General features: G+C 47.0%; 1 protein-coding gene across 9 annotated transcripts in view; it reads right to left on the bottom strand.

Moving 5' to 3' along the window:
* Positions 1-8,864: 8,864 nt before the first annotated feature.
* Positions 8,865-25,857, bottom strand: part of Bicral (BRD4 interacting chromatin remodeling complex associated protein like) — a 92,327-nt gene continuing 75,334 nt past the window's right edge. For 6 of the 9 annotated variants that reach the window (XM_011246345.3, XM_006523976.4, XM_017317377.1 and 3 more), the window contains 7 exons: positions 24,682-24,787; positions 22,673-22,773; positions 20,317-20,375; positions 19,098-19,243; positions 18,145-18,239; positions 17,301-17,403; positions 8,899-12,578 (listed from right to left, as the gene is read on the bottom strand). In XM_011246345.3, the coding sequence (XP_011244647.1) occupies positions 11,797-12,578; positions 17,301-17,403; positions 18,145-18,239; positions 19,098-19,243; positions 20,317-20,375; positions 22,673-22,773; positions 24,682-24,787 (1,392 nt within the window). In that variant the 3' untranslated portion in view covers positions 8,899-11,796. Of the gene's footprint in view, positions 12,579-17,300; positions 17,404-18,144; positions 18,240-19,097; positions 19,244-20,316; positions 20,376-22,672; positions 22,774-24,681; positions 24,788-25,857 lie in introns of all 9 variants that reach the window. The other 3 variants (XM_006523975.3, XM_006523980.4, NM_001100452.1) reach the window with 2 other exon arrangements.

Raw genomic sequence — 25,857 nt, forward strand, 5'->3', positions numbered from 1 at the left:
ACTTTCCAGGATGTTTATGAGTCTCACCAAGGACATTCTTCCCCAGGATGGCAGTCTTCCCATGACCTTTGATGGCATTTCCATGACTTTCTCCCTGAGGACTGCAGGCAAGTCTGGGGACCAGACCAGGGCACATACAGACGAGTCCAGACACCTTGCCTTAGTCTGCCCTTAAAGAGCACTTCGTAATGTCAGAGTTTTCTTGACATTATGGCCAAATTTAAGCATCTAGAGAGAGAGACCCTAACTCTGCAGGTAGAAGTCTTAGCAGTGGCCTTCATGGTGTACCATGAAAGAAGAAAAGAAAGCTTGAAAACAAAACTATCTGATATGAGCTACGGCCTTTCTGCCAGACAGAGCCACTTCTCAGGCTCCCTTGCCTGCCAAAACTCGAGGAGGGGGCCGCGGCTTGACAGATCCCTAGTAAACCACCTTGACCATATCCAAGGTGCCATCAGGGTGGACACTGGGCTGTTAACTGTCCCCATGCTCCTCAAGGCATGAGCACATCAGGTCCAGGCTACTTTCCAGCCAACCTTAAGCCTTGCGATGGATGACTAAGGGGGCTCGGGCTCCCTTGGCCAGACCACGGCCATCTCTGATAGGGAGTGTAGTGCCAGGGAAATGTTAGTGATCCCCCCAAAATAGACATGAGCTGATCTGATGCAACTCACAGCAGGGTCTTTATTCTAGTCGAGCTAGCTCCCCCCTCGCCCCCAATGCACCACCGTCATGCAGGATGGTTTTGGAGGTGGGGGAGCCCCAAATATCTGTCGGGGCAAGGCTTTACCATAAGCAGCAAGCAGGGAGTACTTGTGCAAGCATCTAATTGGAAAGCTCCTGTGGCCTTTAACACAATTGGCTGATGCAGGAAGTCACATCATAAACTTAGTTTCTGCTCCCCTCTGCTTTGGTGGGCTTGTAACCTGGGGGTGCAGGTTTGTTGGGGGAATAAGCTAGAGATGCTGGTCTTCTTGAGGATTAGCCAAGGGCTGGAGCTAGGCTCAAGTTCTGTTGGGGGGCAACTTGGAAACCAACGCTAGGTACCAGCCTGTTAGTTTACCTGAGTTCAAACTTAGGTCAGGTTCTCTAAAATAGAGTCTGAACTGAAAAGATTTGGCCTCTCAGGAGCCCTGCGTAGTCATTACAGTATCAAGGCAACACAGCTCCGTCCTCCTAGGCAATGACGTCACCTATTCTGTCCCAACAGATGTTTGGTGACCCACATTCCTTTCTTGTTTCTCTGTCGTTGGAGTTGGAAGACAGCCTTATTAACCTCACCAAACCCCAGCCCTTAGTTATATCTTTAGGGGTATTTACCTTACCCTTTAGTACTACCAACCTGTCCTATCCTCTTATTGGGAAAGGACCTCTTAGCCAAAGTGGGAGCCTTCATTCCATCACTCCTCCAGTCTGCTTGACCATAGGCTCACCAGCTATTCCTCTCCTTCTTCTCATGCAAATGACACAATGGGACACATCTTTCCCCACATCAGCTTTCCAGGTGCATCCCTGAGTACAGGACACCCAGACCCCATCAGCCAAACCTGATGCCCCTCTCATCTGACTATAAAATCCTTCCACGCCCACTCAGGGCAATGCAGATATTGCCTGCTCAGCAGGTCCTGGTTGTTTGGAAGGTTTTGTCTGTGTTTTGAGAGTGCGGGTGACTCTGCTGGGTTTGTAAGTCTTGGGGTGAACATGGGGACCAGGATGGGAATGGGTCAGGCTCAGTGGAATGTAGGAATGATGGCGGCCATGATTTTGTTTCTGACTGGTCTTTGAGCATGTGAGCTTTTTGTGTTCATTGGTTTTGTTTCTGCTCTCCCTTTTGCTGCCAGCTGCTGGCCACCATCACAAATGCCTGCTTTGATGGCCAGGGCTCAGAATTTAATCTCTGGGCTTTTTGGTCATTGAATGCAGTTTAAGCAGGGATTCAAATACCTTTTGAAAGTGGATCGTATGAGAGTTGTTTTAGGGTGTTCTGCTTTACCGGGAAGCTGGCTTTGGAGTTGGGTTATAGATCTTTATCCTCTAGAGCCAAGCGTGTTTGTGTAGAGATTTCCTTCAAAAATCTCTGTCCTGTGTCAGGTGGGTCACCAGACTGTGACAAAGGAGAACAAAACAAAAGAATTCGAAGGTGCTTGCTGTGCAGCTACCGCTCTCAGTAATAACTCCTCTTGTCTCTAGTAAATGTGTAGATGGAGAATGTAAGAACTCAGCTGGGCATAGTGGCCCATGCCTTTAATCCCAGCACTCAGGGGATGGGGCGGGGGTGGGGGTGGGGGGAGAAGCAGGTAGATGTGAGTTCGAGGCCAGCCTGATCTACAGAGTGCTTTCCAGGATGGCCAGCACAATATAGTGAGACTCTGTCTCAAAACAAGCAAGCAAGCAAGCAAACAGGGGGCTGGAGAGATGGCTCAGCAGTAGAAAGCATTGACTGCACTTCCAGAGGACCCAGGTTCAAGTCCCAGCACACACAACTCTCAGTAACCCCAAGATGTGACACCCTCACACAGTCCTGTCGGCAGAACACCAATGCACATAAAAAATAAAATTTAAATTAAAAAAAAAAGGGAAAAAAAGAAAACAAAAGAACAAGCCCTAAAGCAAATTTTGCATCTCTAAGAAGTGCCCGAGGGTGTCAGAGCTGGGTTTTAAGGTGAATACAAGTTGGAAGGGCATAAAAAGGTCATCTAAGATAATGAAAATTATTTCAGACTTCTTGCTCTCCTATGCCTTTGTTATATATTAATATTCAAAGGTTCAGGAAACCTATACTCAATGGTTGCACCAGACCATTCATGATTTGGGGTGCCAAGCCTGGCCTTTAAGGCTGAGGGAAAGAACTCTGAAAACAAGAGTTCAAAATGTATAATATCTCAATTATGCAATATATAAAGATGCAATATGAATTGTATAATGGTTGTCACAGATGTAAAGGAACAGAGGCAGCTGTACTGTGAGCCAGCTTGTGAGAAAGATACCAAAAAAGGGATAAAGAGATTTAGGGAGGGGGTGATCCCAGGGCAAGATTCCATCCAGCTAAGATTCCGTCCCGGCATGGTAGGAATGGTCATTTTAGAGTGGGGCCCCACCCAGCTAGCTTATTGTCCGTGCTTACGTAGATAGATTTCTGCATCCATTTGCAATATTTAAAACAAAGTGTTTGCTGTCTCTAAGAATCCAGGGGCTGCAGTCCTGGGATGATGATTCATAGGATAATCAGGAGAGAACCTGACTGAATTGATATGGAAGTAAAAGACTGAGTTTTTGATCTGCAAGAGTTAAAATATCTAGAGAGTTTTGGAATTGTAAGAGAAAGTTGGGGGGGGGGAGGAAGAGCGCAAGTGCAAATGTGCTATCTGTAAGGCTGTCTCAAACAGAGCATGGGCCGTCAGCTTGGAACCCATGATTTGACTTCTTGTTGCTCTCAGGCCACTCTCAAACATGCCCTCTCTCAGGAATCCCTCTGCAAGCAGAGGCTGGACCTTGGCAGTGGGGTCTGGAGACTGCTCACCAACATGTTGCCAAGAGAAGAGAATTATTCCTATAACACCTAATTTCTAAAGCACCTGTGCCCTAGGATTGCTTTCTCTAGGATCAAACTAGAGAGTTCTTTACGGAGGCCGGCCGCTCTTATTAGTCCTGTAGGCGGCATGATGCATGTCTTAGTTAGGGTTTTATCACTGCGAAGAGACACCATGACCAGGATAACTCTTTAAAAGAAAACATTTAATTGGGGCTGGCTTACAGTTTCAGAGGTTTATTCTATTACCATCGTGGCAGGAAGCATGGCAGCATACAAGTCGACATGGTGCTAGAGAAGGAGCTGAGATTTCTACTTACATCTTGATCCATGGACAGCAGAGGGAGACTATGTCACTGAGCTTAGCTTGAAAGTAAGGAGACCTCAAGGTCAGGTCAGCCTCTATAATGGCACACTTCCTCCCATAAGGCCACACCCAGGACCACTCCCTATTACCAACCATTCAAACACTTGAGTCTATGGGACCATACCTATTTAAGCCACAATAGCACTCTACCTTTTATGAAGAATAGGGAATCTTCTATATCCTTTTTTTGTTTGTTTTGTTTTGTTTTTGTTTTTTTTGAGACAGGGTTTCTCTGTAGCCCTGGCTGTCCTGGAACTGCCTCCCAAGTGCTGGGATTAAAGGCGTTTGCCACCATGCCTGGCAGGAATCTTCTCTATCCTAATTAAGGACCTATGGCATCCCAGATGGGAGACAAGGGTCACTGGTAAACTTCACTATAGAATCACAGCTGCCTGTCAGGTATGATCAAAATACAGAGGGTACACACCACATTCTCTCAACCCCTAAACACATGTTAGTAGTGATCCAATGCTCTTTAAAGGCCCTTATATCTCTAGTATCACCCTTTTGACAATATTGATCTACCACCTGTCACACCATCTCGGTTCAAACCTTAACCTCAGTGAACCAGCCACTCCCTGACCACTTTGGAGGATGTTGGTTGTGTGTCTGTCCCTCTTAGGTCAACCTTGCAACCACCACTTGTGGCCTCACCCATTGTCTAATTAGACTCTCGCCTCGCTGCAAATTAATTGCTCCATGCCAAATATCACTACCACCCCTTCTCTCTCCCATCTCTCTCTCTTTGGTATTACAGACTGCTTTAACTCCTCAGGAACATGATGTTGGGCACACTGGATTCTGCAAACTGCAGTAACACCTTAACCCTTAGTATTATCACCCAACCTCAAGACCCAAACATTTGTAATGCCTCAGTTATCTTCATGACACATCCACTACTTACTCACTGGGTAGTCTGGGACATGTGCCCTGGTGCTCCTTTTCCCAAAACTAGGGGTGATCTGGTGACAAACCCTTGCCAGTTACAGGGTTTATGGAAGCATAGCATGACAAACCAGCAGCTCAGATCATATCCTACTCCAAGTCCTGGGTGTAACCCCTGGTATGGCCATGGGAGTGGCGGCACTGACTACTTCCCTAGCTATTACTGTCAGTTTTCCTCTAAGTTCATTCAGGATCTCCAGTTGGTGGCTCATCCTTACCATCAAGGGCCAAACAGACTCACTGCCAACTGTAGTGCTACAAAATTGTGAAGATTTACTGATAGGAGGGAGAGGTGGGCTTTGCTTCTTCCTTGGGAAAGAATGTTGATTCTATGTCAAACCAGTCAGGTTTAGTAAAAGATAAGATCCAACATTCAAGAGGGATCTCTAAAAAACTGTTATGAAACAGCTTGATGCCTCTGGCCAGTGGATCATCCACAGTCCAATAGGAATTGGATAGTCCCCTTCTGGACCCACTTCTCCTTCTCTTTTTTTCTTTTCTTTCTTCCTTCCTTTTTCTCTCTTTCCTTTTCCTTCTTCCTTCCTTCCTTTTTTTTTTTTTTTTTCTTTCGAGACAGGGTTTCTCTGTGTAGCCCAAGCTGGCCTCGAACTCAGAAATCTGCCTGTCTTTGCCTCCCAAGTGTTGGGATTAAAGACGTGTGCCACCACTGCCTAAATCTATCTATCTATCTATCTATCTATCTATCTATCTATCTATCTATCTATCTATCTATCTATCTATCTTCTATCTCTTTCTTTCTTTCTTTCTTCTTTCTTTCTTTCTTTCTTTCTTTCTTTCTTTCTTTCTTTCCTTCTTCCTTCCTTCCTTCCTTCCTTCCTTCCTTCCTTTCTTTCTTTCTTTCTTTCTTTCTTTCTTTCTTTCTTTCTTTCTTTCTTTCTTTCTTTCCTTCTTCCTTCCTTCCTTCCTTCCTTCCTTCCTTTCTTTCTTTCTTTCTTTCTTTCTTTCTTTCTTTCTTTTTGAGACAGGGTTTCTCCGTGTAGCCCTGGCTGTCCTGGAACTTACTTTGTAGACCAGGCTGGCCTCAAACTCAGAAATCCACCTGCCTCTGCCTCCCGAGTGCTAGGATTAAAGGAGTGCGCCACCACTGCCCAGTCCCTTCTCCTTTTCTTTTTTCTTTTTTTTTTTAAGTTGATTTATTTATTTTATGTATATGAGTACACTGTAGCTGTACAGATGGTTGTGAGCCACCATGTGGTTGCTGGGATTTGAACTCAGGTCCTTCAGAAGAGCAGTCAGTGATCTTAATTCCTGAGCCATCTCTCCAGCCCTTCTCCTTTTCTTATCCTACTAGACACATCCTGCTTTATAAGCTTGTCTAGATTTCTTCAACAAGAGATCTGAAAGATTTCCAACCAGACTTTTACAGGATTACCAGCCTTTAATTGAGGAGCCAGAGGCCTATGACACCCAATTATACCCTGATGGTGAAGATCAAGCTTGCCTCAAAGACCTCGCCACCCCCATTCAGTGGAAAGTAATGAAAACATCACAGCCGGGCGTGGTGGCACACGCCTTTAATCACAGCACTTAGGAGGCAGAGGCAGGTAGATTTCTGAGTTTGAGGCCAGCCTGGTCTACAGAGTGAGTTCCAGTACAGCCAAGGCTATATAGAGAAACCCTGTCTCGAAAAACAAAAACAAACAAACAAACAAACAAACAAACAAACAAAAATCACACGTTTTCTAACCGCACCCCTCAAGGTACGTAATAGGAGTAGCCAGGCCTTAAAACTGATGGCTTCTAACCTCTAAGCCCTGACCTCCAGAATACTCTAAGCACTCTTACCCAGCCCTGTAAGACACAGGTGGTCAAGCCCTGCCCTATAGAGCTAAAAGCCCAAGCTCAGGACTTCGAAAACCCACTAATCCCCCAACCTGGAAAACCCCAAGAAACTCTCTATAAAGTTCTCTGCTGCTTCTTGCCCAAGCAGAGGCAGCCACTCTTTTTTTTTTTTTTTTTTTTTTGTGCCACTCTCTTGTATGTGTGAGGTTTGTTGTGACTTTGTGGTATTGCTTGGCTCCCAGCTGCCTGGATACCTTTCCCCTTAGAGCTGTTAACACTTATACCATGTCTTCTGCAAGGGATGGCTGCTTAACTCTTCTCTTCAGCTGGGTACCAAAGATGCTCTACTTCTGTCTTGAAGAGAGCTCAGAGCTGAGGCACAGCCATACCCTGGAGTCCAGGGCTGACTTCCCACTGGACCACAGAGTCCTGCCAGGGTGATGCTGTATCAGGGTCTCCAGCTGCAGAGGAAATTTCTGTCTTTCCTATTAACATTTCCTGTAGTAACCCACTGGCTGCTCTCTTGGCATCAGGAAGTATCAGAATGCTATTTTCTGGACCATGACCCTCCTACCACAAGCTGAAGCTTTCACTAGCCTGACAGGAGCCTTGGCTTGCCTCTGGGCATGCCAAGGGAATGTAGAGACTTTAACCCTAATAGCAGTCAGATGAGCCTTCCTTTTTAAAAGATGTACCACATTATTATCTTTTATTTGTGTGTGGGTGTGTTGTCTGCATGCATGTCTGTGCACCACTGCGTGCCTAGTACGCTCAGGGGCCCTGTGTTGCCCTGGTAGCTCTGGAGTTACTGATGGTTGTGAGCTATGTGGATGCTAGAAATGGAAAGCAGCTCCTCCCAAAGGGCAGCCAGTGCCCTTGTTGAGCCAACACTCTTGTCATATGTATTTGTCACAGGGCTGGCTTGTCAGGTAGAGATTTGGCTGTTCTCAAACTCCCAAAAGAGCCACCTGCTTCTGTGTACATCGGTCTGTATCATGCCTGCGGAGGCTGGGTGGCACCCGATCCCCTAGGGCTGGAGTCACAAGTGGTTCTGAGCTACCCAATAGGGGGTGGGGAGGGGAGGGAGGAACTGTGGTCCTCTGGGAGAGCAGCCAGTGACTGAGCCATCTCTCAAGTCTCAAGTTTTAAAACTTCATTCCTGGGGGCAATGCCTGATGCAGAGGGCCTGAACCGGGGCCATAATGTGATGTTGGGTACAGACTTACATTTGGCATGAAGGGAAGCATGACCTCAGGGTAACACAGTAAATGACACCAAAGGATCTATATCCACTACAAGATGTTGCAGTTTCTGCCAGGATGATGGGAAGTATCCTGACTTATCACTGTTGAATTTTATCTATTATTTTTGAAGCAGGGTGTCATGGGGCACAGGACAGCCTTGAGTTACCTGTGCAGCCAAGGATGAATTTGAACTCCTGGTTCTCTGGCCATCAGCTTCAGGGTATAAAGGCTGCGGGCAGGTATCCCTATGCTCAGGTATTTATGCGATGGGGATCAGATCGACTTAGAGCCCGTGGCAGGCAAGCTCTCTAGGCCTGGGCCTAGGCTTTTGCTGAGGTTGAAAGGCTTGACCTTTCCTTCCAGTCACAATTAGGGGCAGAGGCAACTAATCCCCCAAGGAGCAAGGAGGACTGGTGTCAATTCTACAGGGGGGGGGGGGGCGCGCGGGGCGGCTATGGGCTATCTGAGGGAAGGGACTCGGAAGGGCCTCAGGGGCTGAGGTTACAGAGAGGATCCCAGAATGTGTTTTCACTACAATCTGGTTACTATGGGAACCAAAGGGAAAGGTGATCTCCCTAGAGGAAATGTTAAATGAGATTAATCTTTATCACTCAGCTTTCTCCTTGTCCCTGAAAAACCAAATATAAGCACTGGAAAACAAAAACAAAGCCTTCCTGAACAGACTCTGTGATGCCACCGGGATTGAGTCCCACCATTGCTTCCTGAGCTAAGGACCCAGGTGCCAGCAGGGAGGGAGACCCCACATGGGACATGTAGGAGACTAGACTTCACTCAGCAAACTCCGTCTAATCTGTAACTGTGGGAAAGCTGGTCAGGTGAGATCCTGTCTCCCCTAATGAAGGTTACTTTTTGACAATGTTAAATACATCTACAGAGAATTCCCACTGACCGCTTACCCACTTCTTCTGGGGAACAGGAACCATTGCTAGTTGCAAAATCAAGACAATCACAGTGACACGTTTTCCCAAATCTTTGGCTGTATTGCAATGGTTGTTTCATTTTGTAATCTCCAACTGAACATACCCTAACCATGGATTAACAATATAGGTACTGACTGGTTTAACAGTATTTATCCAACATAACAAAATAAACTGCAATTTGTTATACTTTTTTTTTTTTTTACAAAACATTTTATAAATATTTTTACAAAATGTATACAAAGCAATTTCAAGTGAGACATACTATACAAATGAAGGTATTTAAGCAAATAAAGCCACGCCACACTGACAGTGAGTGACCGTCCTTGGAGCCGGCCAGCCTGTGAGGCCTCCCTAATCTAACAGAGTCTACTAAAGTCTCCAGAACTAAAGGGTTTCCTTATCGTAATTGCCAGTTCAAAATTTGCTTCATCTTTAGGCAGTACTTAAGGACACAGAAAATCAATGCGTAATAACAAATTCATACTTTTCCACAACAACAAACGGATTAAAAACAAAGGGAAGAAAAGGTGATTTTTTTTTTTTGTTACTGAGCACGCGTTCTAGAACTCAACTGACTAATGACCCTGAACCACCAACGTTGGCCACTGAGGCAGAGCGCTTCCCTTCAGCAGTGGGGGCTCGGGAGTGAGTTATGACCCATGTGGTGTAACCTAATCACAGGAGTAAAATACACTTTGTAATCTTCATTTGTCATTATCTAGAGTCTTTCCTCCATAAAAAGTAAACTTACATACAAGGACACAAAAATTTACAAGTTTCATTTTGGTACAGTAGGCTCTCCTTGTGTGGGACTAATGTCATGGTGAGAAGCCCTGTAACCTGACACACAGGAGAGAAAACTAGGGCCAGGGCCGGGGCTGGGGAGGGAGGGAAGAGATAACAAATATACACGAGACTTTCTTGTCTCTTGAGAATTCCACTGATTTGCAATAATTAAAGTAATTCATTAGTAGCCATGTGCTGCAGGCATCCAGGGGCCATCTTGAATGGTAACCATGTGGCTATGAGAAGAGCCTGTGACAGAGAGATCAGGGCAGCCCAGACAGAGGTCTAACTGGTAAACAACTCATCTTTCTAATGTGTTATAATACAGGAAGGAAGTCAGCAACTTGGACATTGGCACAGAGAAGGAAGAAAAGGACAACTCGAAGACAGCCCAGACTCTTCTAGTTTGGTTGGCTGGGCTGTGGGCGGGAGAAGGTCCATCGCTCTCAAAGACTGGCTGTCTCACAGAGTTTTTTTGTGTAGTGGACAGAGGGGTAAAAAAGGCCCACACAGTCTGCTATTGCTCAAATTTCTCTCCTTCTGTGTTTGAGGCAGGGGTGTGTTATATAGCCCAAGCTGGCCTTGAACCAGTGACTCTCCTGCTTTAGTCACCTGACTGTTGGGATTACAGGTGTATGCCACCATGCCTAGATTGTTGCTGTGTTATGTGAAAAAAAGATAAAAATCAAAATCAAAAGCCTTCCTTTCCATTGCAGGCCAATCTGGAAAAGAAACACTCTACATGATGACCATAGGGACAACTCCATTTTGGGGGTATAACGAAGCAGAGGAGATCAACGGATGCATTTACACAGCCTGGGGATGAACAGAGGGAGGAAGCCCTCACAGGCATCAAAGCTACCTCTGGATCCCAGAGGTTGATGGAGACGTGGGAGGAGGGTTGCAGACACAGCACTGTGGGCCATTACCACACAGGAAGAAGCAAGTAGCAACAGAACACGCCCTGGTGCAGGCCCGCACAGAGGGAAGGATGAGGGCCACTCCCGGAAAGGAACAAAAATAATAAAGAGGAAGGCTCGATCGCTATGGTGAACTGGACCACACACAGCGGGGGCGGGGCCAGGACATGGCCCCCTGTCTCCTGCCTCGGTTCCTTCCTTCAGTGGCCTGCTGGTTGTGACCTTTGGTTTACTGTGTTTGGGAATGAATGACTGATACTGTTGACTACTATTCTCACGAACAAGGCCAGAGTCCCGTTCAAAAGCCTCAACTGAAAGAGTACAACACAGTTTTTAAGTGAAAGCCTTTTGATGCTTGGCTAAGGGCTGAGGGAAAGGGGACAACGAGGTTGAATGGAACAGAATTCAGCGATAATAAAGAACATAGGTTATGTTGACTTCACCCAATTATAAAATGCAAACCTCTTTTAAGTTGATGGAATACACGGAGACCCCGGTGCCTCCCCAACTCGCTGCCTTACAACTGACTTCCACTGTTCCCTAGTGAGCCTGTGAGAATTTCAGGGCGTACACCTGGGGCTAAGAACAGACCATTCTCAGACAGAATTCAGCACGAATGTGTTGAAGACAAACACAAGGCTTTGCTTTTGCAGCATCGCACAGCACTGGATGTCAGGAGGATGCTCTGTGGCTGTGCTCCTGGCGTCTTAGCCAGGGCGGTGGGCTTCCAGGCAGAGCACCGGCTACCCACCACTCAGCGGGCTGGTCAGGGAGAGTCTTCCCTACGCAGATACCCTCTCCCCCTGGAACAGAACAAAACCAAACCACTACTTTGGAGCTGCAGTGAGAAAGTCTTTAAATCAGTCCTGTTTGATTTTTCTTTAATAAGTCTGTTCTTTTGAAATGACTTATGATTGTCAAAATTTTACCCAGGGCCAAGTGTACTGTGGTCTTGAGCGACAGTGCTAAGAAACAAACCACAAAACAAATTAACGAACAACAATGGCCGTAAGCACTTTCGTAACACTTGAAATGTGGAGGGCCTATCGGACTGCTTTCTAGAGAGAGGTGGGTGTACTGAGGGGTCTCCCCGCAGCCATGACGACATGTATTGCTCTTCAAAAGAACAGGGTGAGATTAGAAAGGATAACCTGTGATGGAGGACCAAGCAGGCTGGAGACAGACGGGAGCCGTTTCCATTTGCTTTGCTGGGAGAGAGTGTAACTGGTCCGGGGCAGGGTCTGGAGGAGGACGGCTGCTATTAACACTCTAGAATACTATTTACAGCTGCTTCTAAAATGGAGTCCGTTTCTACAACGCCTTCACTGTGGTCCGGGATGAATTTTTCTAGGCAGTTTTCCTGCGAAGCCATTGGAGAAAAGCTGGGGAAGTCCAGGTCCGCCGCACCGCTGGCCGTAGGGTCGCTTGGCGGCCGCCCCGAGTTCTTGAGTTCCAGGATGTTCTTAAAGGTTTTCTCTAGGCTCTTGGTGAGCTGGAGATCTGGCTGGGGCTCACCCGACCCTTTCATGATGTCTGTGTGTAAAACCTCATTCTTTGGGGAATTCCTCAGCGCTTTGTCCTGGAAGGAGTCGAGACAGGGCATCTCCATGTGCGAGCTGGCCAGGACGCCGGGGAGCTTGCTCTCAGAGCCGTGATCTGGCCTGGGCAAGCTTTTGCGGTGGCCCTCGGGGCCCGGAGAGCACCTGCTGACCTTGGCAGGGTCCCTCCGGCCGCCCTTGTCCTCAGGCGGACCCCGGTATTGGCCTAAGACCCCTCTGTCAAATTTCAGTGTTCTACTGTGGCCTTCTGACTTTTTAGAAATGTTTCCCTCTGCAGAGACCACGATGTGGTTAGGCACTAGATGAAACTGGTCATGATTCGTTGCTTCTGCCATGCCTGGCTTGGCTCGGTCTCTGCTTTGGGCCCTGGGCACCTGATGGAGCGAGCTGGTTTTGCTGCGATGCTGGTCACTCCTGTCAAGCGGGGTCTCAGGTACAGCTTCGTCAAGTTTGAAGGAACAACAGAAATCGGCCTGAAAACCCTCTGGAAAGGAGATCAGAAAGAACTTTAGCGGTCAGAGAACTAGCACAGGGCAAAGCCTCTCGATTGGGCAGGCACAAAGGCAACCCTGCAGTCCTGGCTAGCCCCACCCCTTGCCCTCTTCTGCTTATCTTCCCGCCCACTCCACTCATGACCCTTCCCTCAGAAACTCTCAGAGACAACTTAAGAGAGGAGAATCTTCTTCAAGTAGCCCAGCTTCCTGGGCCAGCTTCCACACAGGAAGCTGTATGCAGAGGAGGTACCTTACCAAGTGAGTTACAAGCCTACTCCCCAGTGTTTCTTTTGGGAACTAACTGCTCTGAAAATAAAAGTTCCAGCTTCAACCTGCTTCCTTCCTGAGAGCAGTGGACTTTGTGGCAAAGGGGACAACCTGTCTCTGAGTGATAGAGTTAATAGACAGGTGTGAGGACCCCACCACTTCTCCCAGAACATAAAGCAAATGGCAAAAAGGCACACACGTTAGCTGCCTGGAAGGACAGAAGGGCTTGGAGGAGCTATGTCTGAGTGAAGAGTTGGGCTTTGCCAGGTTCCAGAAGCATTTGTGAGGAGCTGAGGTAGAGACCACAGTGGCTTCCCTGAAGGGAGAAAGGAAGAGGCGGCTTCATCTAGAAAACTAGACAGGATGCACAGAGCACCCATCACACCTCCGATCCTGAGCTACAGGGATGGAGGCTAAGATGGAAAAAGAGGGTGCCATCTAGTTGACACCGGTATTCAGGCTCTCATCACGCAAGACATGACAAACTGACAGAGTCATCACAAACTATTTTACCAAAGACAGAGATTTCAGTTCCTCAGAAAAGGGCTAGAAACAGATCCTCTAACACTGGCCTTCTGTGGCTCCTGGTCCATACCCAGCGTTCCTTCCAGACTTCTCCATTCCTCTCAGTCCACACAGTGTATTTATGAATGCCTTAGCCAAGGCAGGCCTAACCTTAATGTTAAACTGTCAGAAAAGAACAGCTAGGCCTGGGGGCTCCTGCCTGTAACCCCCGCCCTGACTCGGGTAATTACCCTGAGTTCAATATCATGAATTCTGGCATGGCCTGGGCTTCAGAGTGAAGCTTTATTTTAACAACCAAAATGACATCACAGCCGGGCGTGGTGGCACACGCCTTTAATCCCAGCACTCAGGAGGCAGAGGCAGGCGGATTTCTGAGTTCCAGGCCAGCCTGATCTACAAAGTGAGTTCCAGGACAGCCAGGGCTATACAGAGAAACCCTGTCTCGAAAAAACAAAAACAAAAAACAAAAACAAACAAACAAACAAAAAAAAACAAAAAAACCAAAATGACATCACAACTGGGGACAAAGAGACCCTGAAGCGGTCAGGAGCACTGGCTGCTCTTGCAGAGGATGTGGTGCGAGCCCCAGCATTCATGAAGCGGCTCATGACCACCTGTAACTCCAGTTCAAGGAGATCTGTGGCGCAGGCCTTTAATCCCAGCACTCAGGAGGCAGAGGCAGGTGGATTTCTGAGTTCAAGGCCAGCCTGGTCAACAGAGTGAGTTCCAGGACAGCCAGGGCTACAGAGAGATCCCTGTCTTGAAAAACAAACAAACAAACAACAACCCCCCCCCCCCCAAAGGAGATCTGACGCCCTCTTCTGGGCTCTTTGAGCATCAGGCATGTATATGTAGGCAAAACAACCATATACATAAAAGTTTAAAAATATTAAAAAAAGACAAAGTAGAGGCAGGCGGATTTCTGAATTCGAGGCCAGCCTGGTCTACAAAGTGAGCTCCAGGACAGCCAGAGCTATACAGAGAAACCCTGTCTCGAAAAAACAAAAACAAAAAAACAAAACAAAAAGACAAAGTAGGTGATGGTAGCACATGCCTTTAATCCCCACTTGGGAGGCAGAGGCAGGTGGATCTCTGAATTAGATGCCAGCCTGGTCTAAAAGAGTAAGTTTTAGGACAGCCAGGACTATATAGAGAAACCCTGTCTCAAAAAACAAACAAAAAACCTAAAAACAAACAAATAGAACAAAAAAGAAGACTAGGTGTTGGAGAAAGGAGACTACAGCAAAGGAAGGCAGCAGTGAGGCCACAGGGGACGAGCCCGCTGCGGTATGGAGCGAATGCACTCAGACACTACTGGGATCACAGCAAGATACAAACTCCAGGGGCTGGAGAGGTGGTTCAAAGGCCACGAGTGCTTGCTGCTCTACCAAAGGACCTGAGTTCACAGCAGCTGAGAGTGTCCCTGTGGACTCAAATTCCAAGGAATCTAAAGCTCTCTTTTTGTTTTGGTCTCTGAGGACACCCCCATATATGTTGCATACACACACACACACACACACACACATACACACACAATCACAATGTGTATATATAAATCTATAATATATATATATCTTAAACAGCCAGTGACTTAAGGAGCTTGCCAGCCAGTCTGATGACCACAGTCCAACTCCAGGACCACAAGTTTGAAAGAGAGAACAACTCCCACAAGCTGTCTTCTGTCATGCACATGTATACTCACACCTTTTCTTTCTCTCTCACCCACACATTTTTTAAGTTAAAAAAAAAAAAAAAGCAGGCTGGTGAGATGGCTCAATGGTTAAGAGCACTGACTGGTCTTCTGAAGGTCCTGAGTTCAAATCCCAGCAACCACTTGGTGGCTCACAACCACCCTTAATGAGATCTGACGCCTTCCTCTGGTGTGTCTGAAGACAGGTACAGTGTACTTATGTATAATAATAAATAAATCTTTGGGCCCAAGTGAGCAGGGACTGAGCGAGTCGGGCAGACCAGAGCTAGCGGGGTTGAATGGAACAAGCAGAGGTCCTAAATTCAATTTCCAGCAACCACATGAAGGCTCACAACCATCTGTACAGCTGCAGTGTACTCACACACATTAAATAAATAAATAAATAAATAAATAAATAAATAAATAAATAAATAAATCTTTTTTAAAAGAAAATGCTAGGATGCAATTTAAAACAACTCAGAATGTCAAATCCTATCTAGCATGTGAGTTCTAAAAGCATTTTTATAGATGGCATAAACAAATCCACGTGAGACTTACATTCCATGGACTGCTATGGTATTTGTGATTTATATTTGTTCAGCTTCTAGTCTCAGCTACTCAGGGGCTGAGGCAGGAGGATCACTTTAGGCACATGAACTTGAGATCAACCTAGGCAATACATATAGCTGAGCAAGGCAGGACCTCGTGTTAGGCTCAGGCCAGTGAGATGGCCCAGAGAGAGGAGGAAGCCTTGGCTGCACACACCTAACAACCAAGGTTCCAGGGAGAGCTATGGACTGACTTCCACACGTTGTTCTCTGACCTCCACACAGATGCTTTGCCGTGTGTATGTCTACCTACACACACCACATGCAGGCCTTCACAATAATATACACACATTGGTTTTTTTTTTTTGTTTTTGTTTTTTGTTTTTGGTTTTAGTTTTGTTTTTTTTCGAGACAGGGTTTCTCTGTGTAGCCCTGGCTGTCCTGGAACTCACTTTGTAGACCAGGCTTGGCCTTGAACTCAGACACACCAGAAGAGGGCATCTGATCCCATTACAGATGGTTGTGAGCCACCATGTGGTTGCTGAGATCAGTCCAGCCAGGACTACATATTAGTGACCCATGTTCTGTGGTTCGCGACTCCTTTTCCAGGGAATCCAATACGTCCAGTTTCCACAGGCACCTGAACTCAGTGCCTATTCCCCCATCCCCAACACGCACACAAACACAATTAACAATTAAGGGTCTGAGAGATGGCTTAGCAGGTAAGTGTGTGCACTGCTCCTGAGTCTGGCTCCCAGCTGTCGTTTCAGGAGGGTTCCAGCTGTCTCTAACTCCAGCCCGAGAAGGGCCAGCACCTTTCTGGTCACTTACACTCACATGTGCTGCCTGCCATACACACATAATTTAAAAAGGAAATCTTAGGAAATAGGAGGGGCTGGAGAGACAGCTTGGCAGTTAAGAGCACTGACTGCTCTTCCAGAGGTCCTGAGTTCAAATTCCAGCAACCACATGGTGACTCACAACCATCTGTAATGAGATCTGATGCCTTCTTCTGGTATGTCTGAAGATAGTGACAGTGTACTCACATATATTACACCAATCAATCAACCAATCGATAAACATATCTTTTAAAAATGAAACAGAAAAAACATTTTAAAAAATATTTTAAAGGGGTGGATTTGGATCTGAGTGCTCACCCCTCTCACCTCAGCACTTGGGAGGCAGAGACAGGCTGTGTGGTTTAAGGACAGCCTGGCCTACACAAGAGCACCAGGTCAGCCGGGCTCCACAGTGAGCCCGTTGTCAGTAGGGAAAACTGGAAAGCTCGCAGGGGGCGGGACCCTGGTCGGCCGAGGGGAAAGTCCTCTGCTCACAATCGGGGACCATGCTGCACTGATGCTTTCTAATGCAGCGCAAGGGCCTTTCCAAATACACTGAGAAGCCCCTGGCTCAATTTAGTTCTCCAAGATTAGAAAGACAGGATTTGAAGTTTAATGGGGAAAACCAGGGCCTTAACTGAATGCGAAATTCCAGTTTGGATCTTGTAGACCAGCCAGTCTTGGTATATCCACACACCCCTCTCAACTTTGTCAGTTTTTCCTTCCCAGAATTCCCGATCTGCCTGCTGGACTCACCAAAGATTGGTTCACAAAACTTCCCAGTAGCCACACTGCTGGGAAAACTGCCTACCTGTACTCTCCCTGTACCCTGATGACTCTTACCAGGATCTACGAGCGCCAGACGCTTGTCCCTCGACAGGGAAGCTCTTTCCTCCTGGTTGAACATCCTGTCAATCATCACCATCTCTGCAGAGGGGTTGATCCTCTGAAATGGAGAGAGGCCAGTCACTTCAGAAGCGTTGACTGTGTCATTCAAACCTCTGGGCTTGGGTACTGAAGGAAGCAGGGGTAGGTGAGAGCTTGCTGCCTAGATGCTCTTGAGCTCCTTGCTACACACACATGTGCTATACACACAGGATGCTATCACATTTGCTGCTAATTTTACAACAAAGTCTCAAGGACAATCATCCTGCCTCAGCTTCCTGATTATGCTGGGATTATAAGCACTGGCAGCCACAGTCAGCTGTAAGTAGCCCCTTCGCAACAATAGAGCTCACAGCCATCTGTAATGGGATCCCATGCTCTCTTCTGGTGTGTCTGAAGACAGCAACAGTGTATTCATATACATAAAATAAATCTTTCAAAAAAAAAAAACAGAGCTCATTTTTAGAGACAGGGCTTCACTACAGAATCCTGGCTACCCTTGAATTCACAGAGATCCACCTGCCTCTGCCTCCTGTGGGCTGGGATTAAAAGAGTGTGCCACCATGCCTAGCAAGGTAGTCTCTTGTGGTGGCTCAGAAATTCCCTATCGGAAATGGCTGTAGATGACATTTGCCACTGTCCCTCCCAGCAATGGCTAAGTGTGGAGTTTTCCTTCAACCTTAAACACTTCTGCTGTGTAAACTCTGCCCTGGTGGGGAGTCCTATGAAGTCCTCGAGCCTTTCTTTCGCTGGGCCTTAGAGCTGGCTGAGCTGCAAGCAGCCATGCTAGGGGACACTTTACCATGGCGTCTTCTAGGAGCAGGAATCTGTATTTGTTCAGCATAGCTTGGGTCCTTTTGAGGAGCTGAGTGGCGACCTCTTCAAATTCATTGTCCACTTAAAACAAACAAACAGGGAGAAAACAGTAAGAGAATCATCCATAGACTGAGGGCCTCTGTTCCTGAGCCTGACAGGAACTCATCCCAACAGCCGATCTGCAGCAAGCTTCCCTCTGCTTAAGATCCTGCAGAGACCCGGGGTCCCTGTGTGGTAACAGAACTCCCTCTAACACAGCCCAGAAAACCAACATCGGATTACTGGCAGCTGCTGTAGGCGGGCCAGGAAGAAAGAGCAATGGAGTCCACTTTCTGGCTGACAGGCTCCCCAAGCCTCTGTCCCTTCACAGAAGCAGGTGGCAGGAAGCGCTGAAGCAGGAAAGACTGTCTAAGAGATGTCACATCTCCCACCCACGCTTCCTAGAGTCTTTAAAGATACTTGCAGTTGACTCTGGAAGCCACTCGCCAGCCCTCCCAGGAAGCCCCAGCTTGTGGGGAGATCAGAGGCTCTGGGAGGATCAAGACCATGGCAGTGGAGGATGGAGAGCCTGGCAGGCAGGAGGGAAAGTGGGGTAACACCAGAGCTCTACTATTGGACTTAGTGACAGAGAGCAGGGACAGGCACCGGGTGTGTGGGATTCTCAGAAGTTCCTAACCTTCCTAAAACGGATGTCCCAAGGCATTCAGCCAATGTCTTAGACTTGCTTGGGAGCCTCAGGGAGCTAACTTGTGTTCCTCACTGCTGCCCCTGTGCCAGCAAGGAACGGCATTTGGAGAAGCCACTCATGGATTATTAAGAACAGGGCCTACCTTCCTTACAGGCTGGGGTACTGAGAAAGCAAGTTATGCCTGTGATAAGAACAGCTGCCTGTCTCCCAGTCAGGGCGCTGCACTGTTCTTTTGGGCTGTGGCTGCTCACCTTGCCTCAGGTCTTCCTCCGTGGGCATGGAGCCCTGGCACACGTGGTAGGAGAGCAGTCTCTGCACCGTGTCATTTAGTGACCGGAACTGGCTTTTGTCGGGTGTCACAGCATGGGCTTGGTCCCTCTGTAACTGCTGGAGGATGCTTTAAGAGGGAGAGTGAGTGTTCAGCTAAGGCCACATAGGAAGCCAATGAGTCCAAAGGCGAGTTAACTACAGTACAGTTCTACAGGACAACGGACAGCATTCTCCACATTCTTATTATTGTTGGGCTATGACCCTGACCTCAAAAACATAGTTTTCAGCCAGGTGTGGTGGCGCACGCCTTTAATCCCAGCACTTGGGAGGCAGAGGCAGGCGGATTTCTGAGTTCGAGGCCAGCCTGGTCTACAGAGTGAGTTCCAGGACAGCCAGGACTACACAGAGAAATCCTGTCTCAAAAAAAACAAAAACCAAAACAAAACAAAAACCAAAAAAAAACAAAAAACAAAAAACAAAAAACCCAAAACAAAAAACAAACAAACCCGTAGTTTTCCCACCAGGCCTCAGTGTGGGTGTTTGGAGAGACCACAGCAATGGCTGACCACTGGCTAGCAACAGTCCAATAACAGTCCACATACAAGCGGTTTTTCTGTCTCGAGAGACAGGGGGCATTCTCTTCAAGAACAAAACAACAGTGTACTTTATCTGATCTATTTACAGGTCCTGATGAAAGCAAACTGTAGGAAAAGGTTTTCAAAGTAAATCAACAGCCCTGCTGCCTCTTTTCTTGTGTGAGGCTGCGTGAGTACCAAAGCACCAGCGCCCTGGCACCTATGGAGGTCAGAGGACGGCCTGGAGGACTCAGTTCTTCCCTCCCACCATGTGGGCTGCAGAGCCTGACCTATCTCTGGCCATCAGGCTTGGTGGCAAGCTCCTTTCACTTGCTGGCCCCAGTCTGGGCTTAGAAGAGCTGGCTGCTGTGTATGGCTTGCTTTATGTGGGTCAGAGATTGAACTCCAGTCTGAACTTTCCCAACTAAGCCATTGCCCCAGCTCTCAAATTCCTTAAAAAAAAAAAAAAAAAAAAGAAAGTTGTAGCCCTGGCTGGTCTGTCATTCGCAGTACATTTTTGAAAAGGCTAAGAAACTCAGCCACTATAACTGAGATATGTGGTATGTTTAGTGACTACAAAGGCCCTGTAGCACTCTGAGAAAACAAGAATTGAAATAGAACTTACAAAGCTCCTTTAGTCAGCTGTTTGGCAGCAGGCCTTTTCTGTCCTGGATGACTATCCACCTAACGATAAAACACAGGGAGAAAGTCACAAAGTACACTTATAGATAAAGGTTACTGTGTTCCAAGTTTTTCCTATTATCTGTCAACAAGGACTTTAAAATGCAACCCGCTGAAGACAGAGCCCAGCAAGCACAAACAGCTTCCTTGTAACAAAGAGTACCAAAGTTATATCTACAGAAAGCTGGATAGCAACTCTAGTTTTAGTTTTCCAAGACAGGGTTTCTCTGTGTAGCCCAGCACATGGGAGCAGAGGCAGGCAGATTTCTGAGTTCGCGGCCAGCCTGGTCTACAGAGTGAGTTCCAGGACAGCCAGGGCTACACAGAGAAACCCTGTCTCGAAAAACAACAACAACAACAAAAAAACAAAAACAAACAAACAAACAAAAAAACCCAAAAAAAACTCAAAAAGCTAAACATAGGGCTGGAGAGATGGCTCATCAGTTAAGAGCAATGACTGCTCTTCCAGCAACCACATGGTGGCTCAGGACCATCTATAATGGGATCTTGATGCCCTCTTCTGGTGTGTCTCATGACAGCTACAGTGTATTCATGTACATAAAATAAATAAATGTTTGAAAAGAAAAACAAAACAATCTGTTTTTTAAAAAAAGCTAAACATAAAATGGCTTTCCTACCTTTTTAAGACTAGTAGTGTGAAATGCTCTGAGATTTTATACACTACAAAGTTGAGTCAAACAGCTACAGAAATGCCCTATTTCATGCATTCATGATTGGTCCTCACATAAAAACAAACAAACAAAAAAATCTTGCCTTGCTATGGACCCCTGGCTGTCCTGGAACTCATTATGAAAATCAGGTTGGTCACAATTTGTGGGACAGATACCACTCTGACATGGTGACTGCTCTGATTTTTCTTTGTGAAGTGCTGGGGACTTGTGCTCATCAGGCAAAGGCTAACTACTGAGTTATATATACCCTGTGACACTTATTACAGACTGTCAGCCTGAGAGGAGCCAAAACCTTCTAGGAAAGAAAGCTCTGGGCTCCTGTATGAGAGCCCCCCCCACCCCCATACCATCCCAAGGACTGTACAAGGAGGGAGGGAGCACTGCCATTTTCTGTCCCCTGGCTGCAGACACAATTCTGCCAGCTGCTCCCCACTGCTGCTCTCCTGGTCCCTGCCAGAGACCACACTCACTCGCCAACAGTGAGCCAAACCAAGCTCATCCTTGAGTTGCCATTGTCCATAAGTACTCTGTCTTTCATCTGCATAACAAGCAAAGCTCTATAATCCTCAGCCCCAAGATCTCTCTCTCTCTCTGTGTATGTATGTGTGTCTGTACAGCACTTTTGGGGATCAATCCCAAGGGTGTACAGTCTAGGCAACTGCTTTACCCCTGAGCTATAGGTCTCTTCTTGTTTGGTAAGACCTCTGATTAAAAGCAAGTTTGGAGCCGGGCAGTGGTGGCACACGCCTTTAATCCCAGCACTCGGGAGGCAGAGGCAGGTGGATTTCTGAGTTCGAGGCCAGCCTGGTCTACAAAGTAAGTTCCAGGACACAGGACAGCCAGGACTATACAGAGAAACCCTGTCTTGAAAAACCAAAAAAAAAAAAAAAAAAAAAAAAGCAAGTTTGGGGAGAAAAGGACTTCTCTGGTGTGCACTCTCCGGTCACAGACCATCACTGAGGAAGTCAGGGCAGACATTAGCCGAGGCCTCGAAGAAAACACTGCTTGCTAACTTGTTTACTCCATTGCAGGCTCAGGTTTAGCTTTCTTAAACAAAAAATGGTGCCACCCATAGTGGGGTGGACCCTCTGACAAATATGACAATCAAGAGGCTCTCTTATAGACGTGCCCACTCTTATAGACAGGGCAATCTCATTTCCAGGCAATTCCTCAATAAGGCTTCCATCTCAGATGACTCTAAGCTGTAGGACAACCCATAATCCAGTAAGCACATCCATCCGTCCATCCCGTCCATCCGTCCGTCCATCCGTCCGTCCATCTAGTATGCGGAGGGTACTGGTGTGTATGTAGGTACTCACTGCTAGGTACTAAACCCACACTAGGCAAGTGCTTCACAACATCCCAGCCCTTAATCTATGATGGCTTCATGAGGCACCAGAAACATGTCAGGAACAGTTGAGAAAGACACAGCCTGGAAGCGTGATGTGACCAGGCCTGGCCCCCTGGGAAAGTCTTCAGCATTCACACTGTTGCAAGCACTTGGAGACAGACTAGTTGTGTGCCCCGTGTTAGGTACCAACGACAAAGCCTTCTGAGACTGCACACTCTGGTTAGAAACCATGAACGGAACTGCAAACCGTTTCCTACCTGCACAGCTGTCTGGCTCGGGGATGATCCAACTGAGCTTTCTGGTTGTGCCTGTGTGGCCCCCAAGGTCGCTGGCATAATTTTGCTTCCAGAATCCTGTCCTGTTAGAATGAAGGTAGAAGACAGGAGTCAGATCCAGTATGTGTGTTCTAAAAGGAGTTCTTTCTTTCTTTCTCTCTCTCTTTCTTTGTTCCATACAAGGTCTCATTATGTACCCCAGTCTGGCCTGGAACTTCTCGCTGAGTATCAGGCTGACTCTAATTTTACCATTAGAGACCTGTCCTGTTTCTGCCTCCAGAGTGCAGTGAGAAAAGGCTTGATCACCACACCCAGTCTGAAAGAATTTCTTGAAGAACACCGGTTGGGAGGAAGTTAAAGGGAGGCACTGATCTCTTGGCAGTGGAGGCAGAGGCAGGCACTATTAAACTCTGGTTTGGTAATAAATAGAACCTACTTAGTCCATGGTAATAAATAGACAAAGCTACCTGTAGTTTTCAGAAGTCTGCTTCTGAGAAATAAGTCAGCCAATGTTTGGGTAGCCTGCCCTCCCCTCCCCGCCCCCCATCTCTTCCACATTGAATCTAATGGCAATGTGGGTGTGTCCCAGTATTTTTAATTGCTAATGGCTGTGCTGGCAGAGTCAATTCTGGCAGGATGCTCTAGGGAACTGTTTACTATTATGTAGGGAATGGTTCCCCCTCCTATGCTTCTCTGAGATTATCATGTTAAAAAGCAAGCAGCAGCATAAAGGTCACACAGCCCTGAATGGTAAAAAGAAGGTTATCCAGCTGCTGACTGGTTCAGACTGGATGGATAAGGAATGTGGCTTTTGTAGAATAAAGAGAGGAAGGCTGAGGCTGGGGTAGAGTGCCAGGGTTGATCTAGGAGGTAGAGAAGCAGGCCAGACAGAAGCAGAATGGGATTTAGCTGGGAGGCAGGCAAAGTGGAGAGACCCGGATAAGTCGAGTTTAATAATAATAATAATAATAATAATAATAATAATAATAATATAATAGAGGCTAGCTGAGAGACTGCCCCAGTAAACAGGTCTTACACTGCACAGATGTCTCTGTGTCTTTATTATTAAACCTCAAGTGGGACCCCAAGAGCCCCACAATAAGCCTGCCAGCACTTCAGACCTCCAAAATACACTTGCAAATACACTTGCAGGAAGGGACGCGCTAGCTTCTGTTTTTGTTGTTTTTTGTTTTTTTTTTTGTTTTTTTTTGTTGTTGTTGTTGTTTTAAACCATGTGTTGAGCTGGTAAGAAAAGTTGCTATACTCGGTCTTAGGCCAAAGGTTGTTTCTACTCTGAGTAGGAATGGAGTCCAGCAAGTGGTAAGTGCCTTAAGACTGGATACAGCCTATAGGTGTCCAGTTTGGGGAGTGGGGCTTCCAAACATGTACACACAGACAGACAGACAGACAGCCTATAGGTGTCCAGTTTGGGGAGTGGGGCTTCCAAACATGCACAGACAGACAGACACACACACACACATACACACGCACACATAGCAGTGTGGGACTGGTCACAAAGTTCTGTGAGCCTTGCAGAGCCAAGGCCCATCACTTCTAAGAAGCACATTTTCTACATAACCTCCCCCCGCCTCCCCCCAGAAGGGGTTTCTCTGTGTAGCCCTGGCTGTCCTGGAACTCACTCTGTAGACCAGGCTGGCCTCGAACTCAGAACTCCGCCTGCCTCTGCCTCCCGAGTGCTGGGATTAAAGGCGTGCGCCACACTTTAGAAGTGCTTCTTTCTTTCTGAGTGATATGGTAAATGATCTATCCCCAATCAACGGTGCCCTACAGCCAGAGGAGCACACTCTATTCTTAGGGTGGGCAGGGTACAGAGAAAAGGAGCCATCAAGGAGAAAGGAGATTAGGTAAGATGCAAACAGAAACACTGTGCAAACAGGGAGGCAGGAAGACAATGCCATGCTCCAGGAACGCAAAAACAGGACGGGCAGACTTCAGGGCAGACTGCAGAACTTCCGTAGGGGTTTCCTGACCTGGCAGTGCGGTGCTCAAGAGCCCAGGGATCTGTGATGGCCTCAAGCCGTCTGTGGTCTTGGATGTGGGAATGGGGGAGGTCTGGTTCAAACACTTCTTCTGAGCCTGTAGAACAAAGAGCCAAGAGGAATGTTAATTTATTGTTTTAAGTCTTAAGAGATTGCTTTTTTTTTTCCGATTTATTTAATGTGCATGAGTGATTTGTCTATGTGTCTACACTGTGTAGGATGTGTGTACCTGGTGACAAAAAAGGCCAAAAGAGAGCCGGGTGTGGTGGCGCACACCTTTAATCCCAGCACTCGGGAAGCAGAGGCAGGCAGACTTCTGAGTTCGAGCCCAGCCTGGTCTCGGAAAACAAACAAACAAGCAAACAAAAAAAAGCCAAAAGAAGACAAGAGATCCTTTGGATCTGATTCACTTAAAAACTGTGGTGGTCTGAATGAGAATGGCCCCCATAGGCCCACTGATACTTGGTCACCAGAGAGTGACACATTTGAAAGGACATACATATCAAGGCAGCCCTGGGCTCCAGGCTGTCCCAGAAAGAGGCGCTTCCCTATATAATCCAGACACTTCGGTCTCCTTGTCCTCCCTCTCTCTTCCTCTCAGCTCTCTTAGTGTGCATGATTTCTTTCCCTCCTCCCCATGGTGAGTTTGCTGGGCCTTGGTCCTTGGGGCCAGCTTCTCAGTAAACCTGCATTTAATCTAATCTAGCTTTTTTTTTTTTTTTTTTTAATCTAATTGGCTCAATTCAGATGGTCGCCTTACTGGAGATCCAGCCAATCATGAGCTCTAACGTCACTGTTTTGATTCCCCGCGCAGCCCGTGTTTCCCACCATATCCACCACTACAAGGCTAGCATGAGTCTTTGATATTTCACACTCAAGTTAACACATTGGCTCTTTTTTGTTTTGGGGTTTTTTGTTTGTTTGTTTGTCTGTCTGTTTTGAGACAGGGTCTCACAAAGCACATGGTGGCTTCAGAACTACTTTGTAGCTGAGGCTAATCTTAAACTTCTGAGCTGGTCTCTACCTCCCAACCCCTGAGAGCCAGGACCACAGACAGGTGTGTCTCCACGCCTGGCCTAGGACACTGGTTGTTTTTTTGTTTTTTGTTTTGGTTTTTTGAGACAAGGTTTCTCTGTGTAGCCTTGGCCGTCCTGGAACTCACTCCGG

This window comes from Mus musculus, chromosome 17, assembly GCF_000001635.26.
Source record: "Mus musculus strain C57BL/6J chromosome 17, GRCm38.p6 C57BL/6J".
NCBI classification, from domain to species: Eukaryota; Metazoa; Chordata; class Mammalia; order Rodentia; family Muridae; genus Mus; species Mus musculus.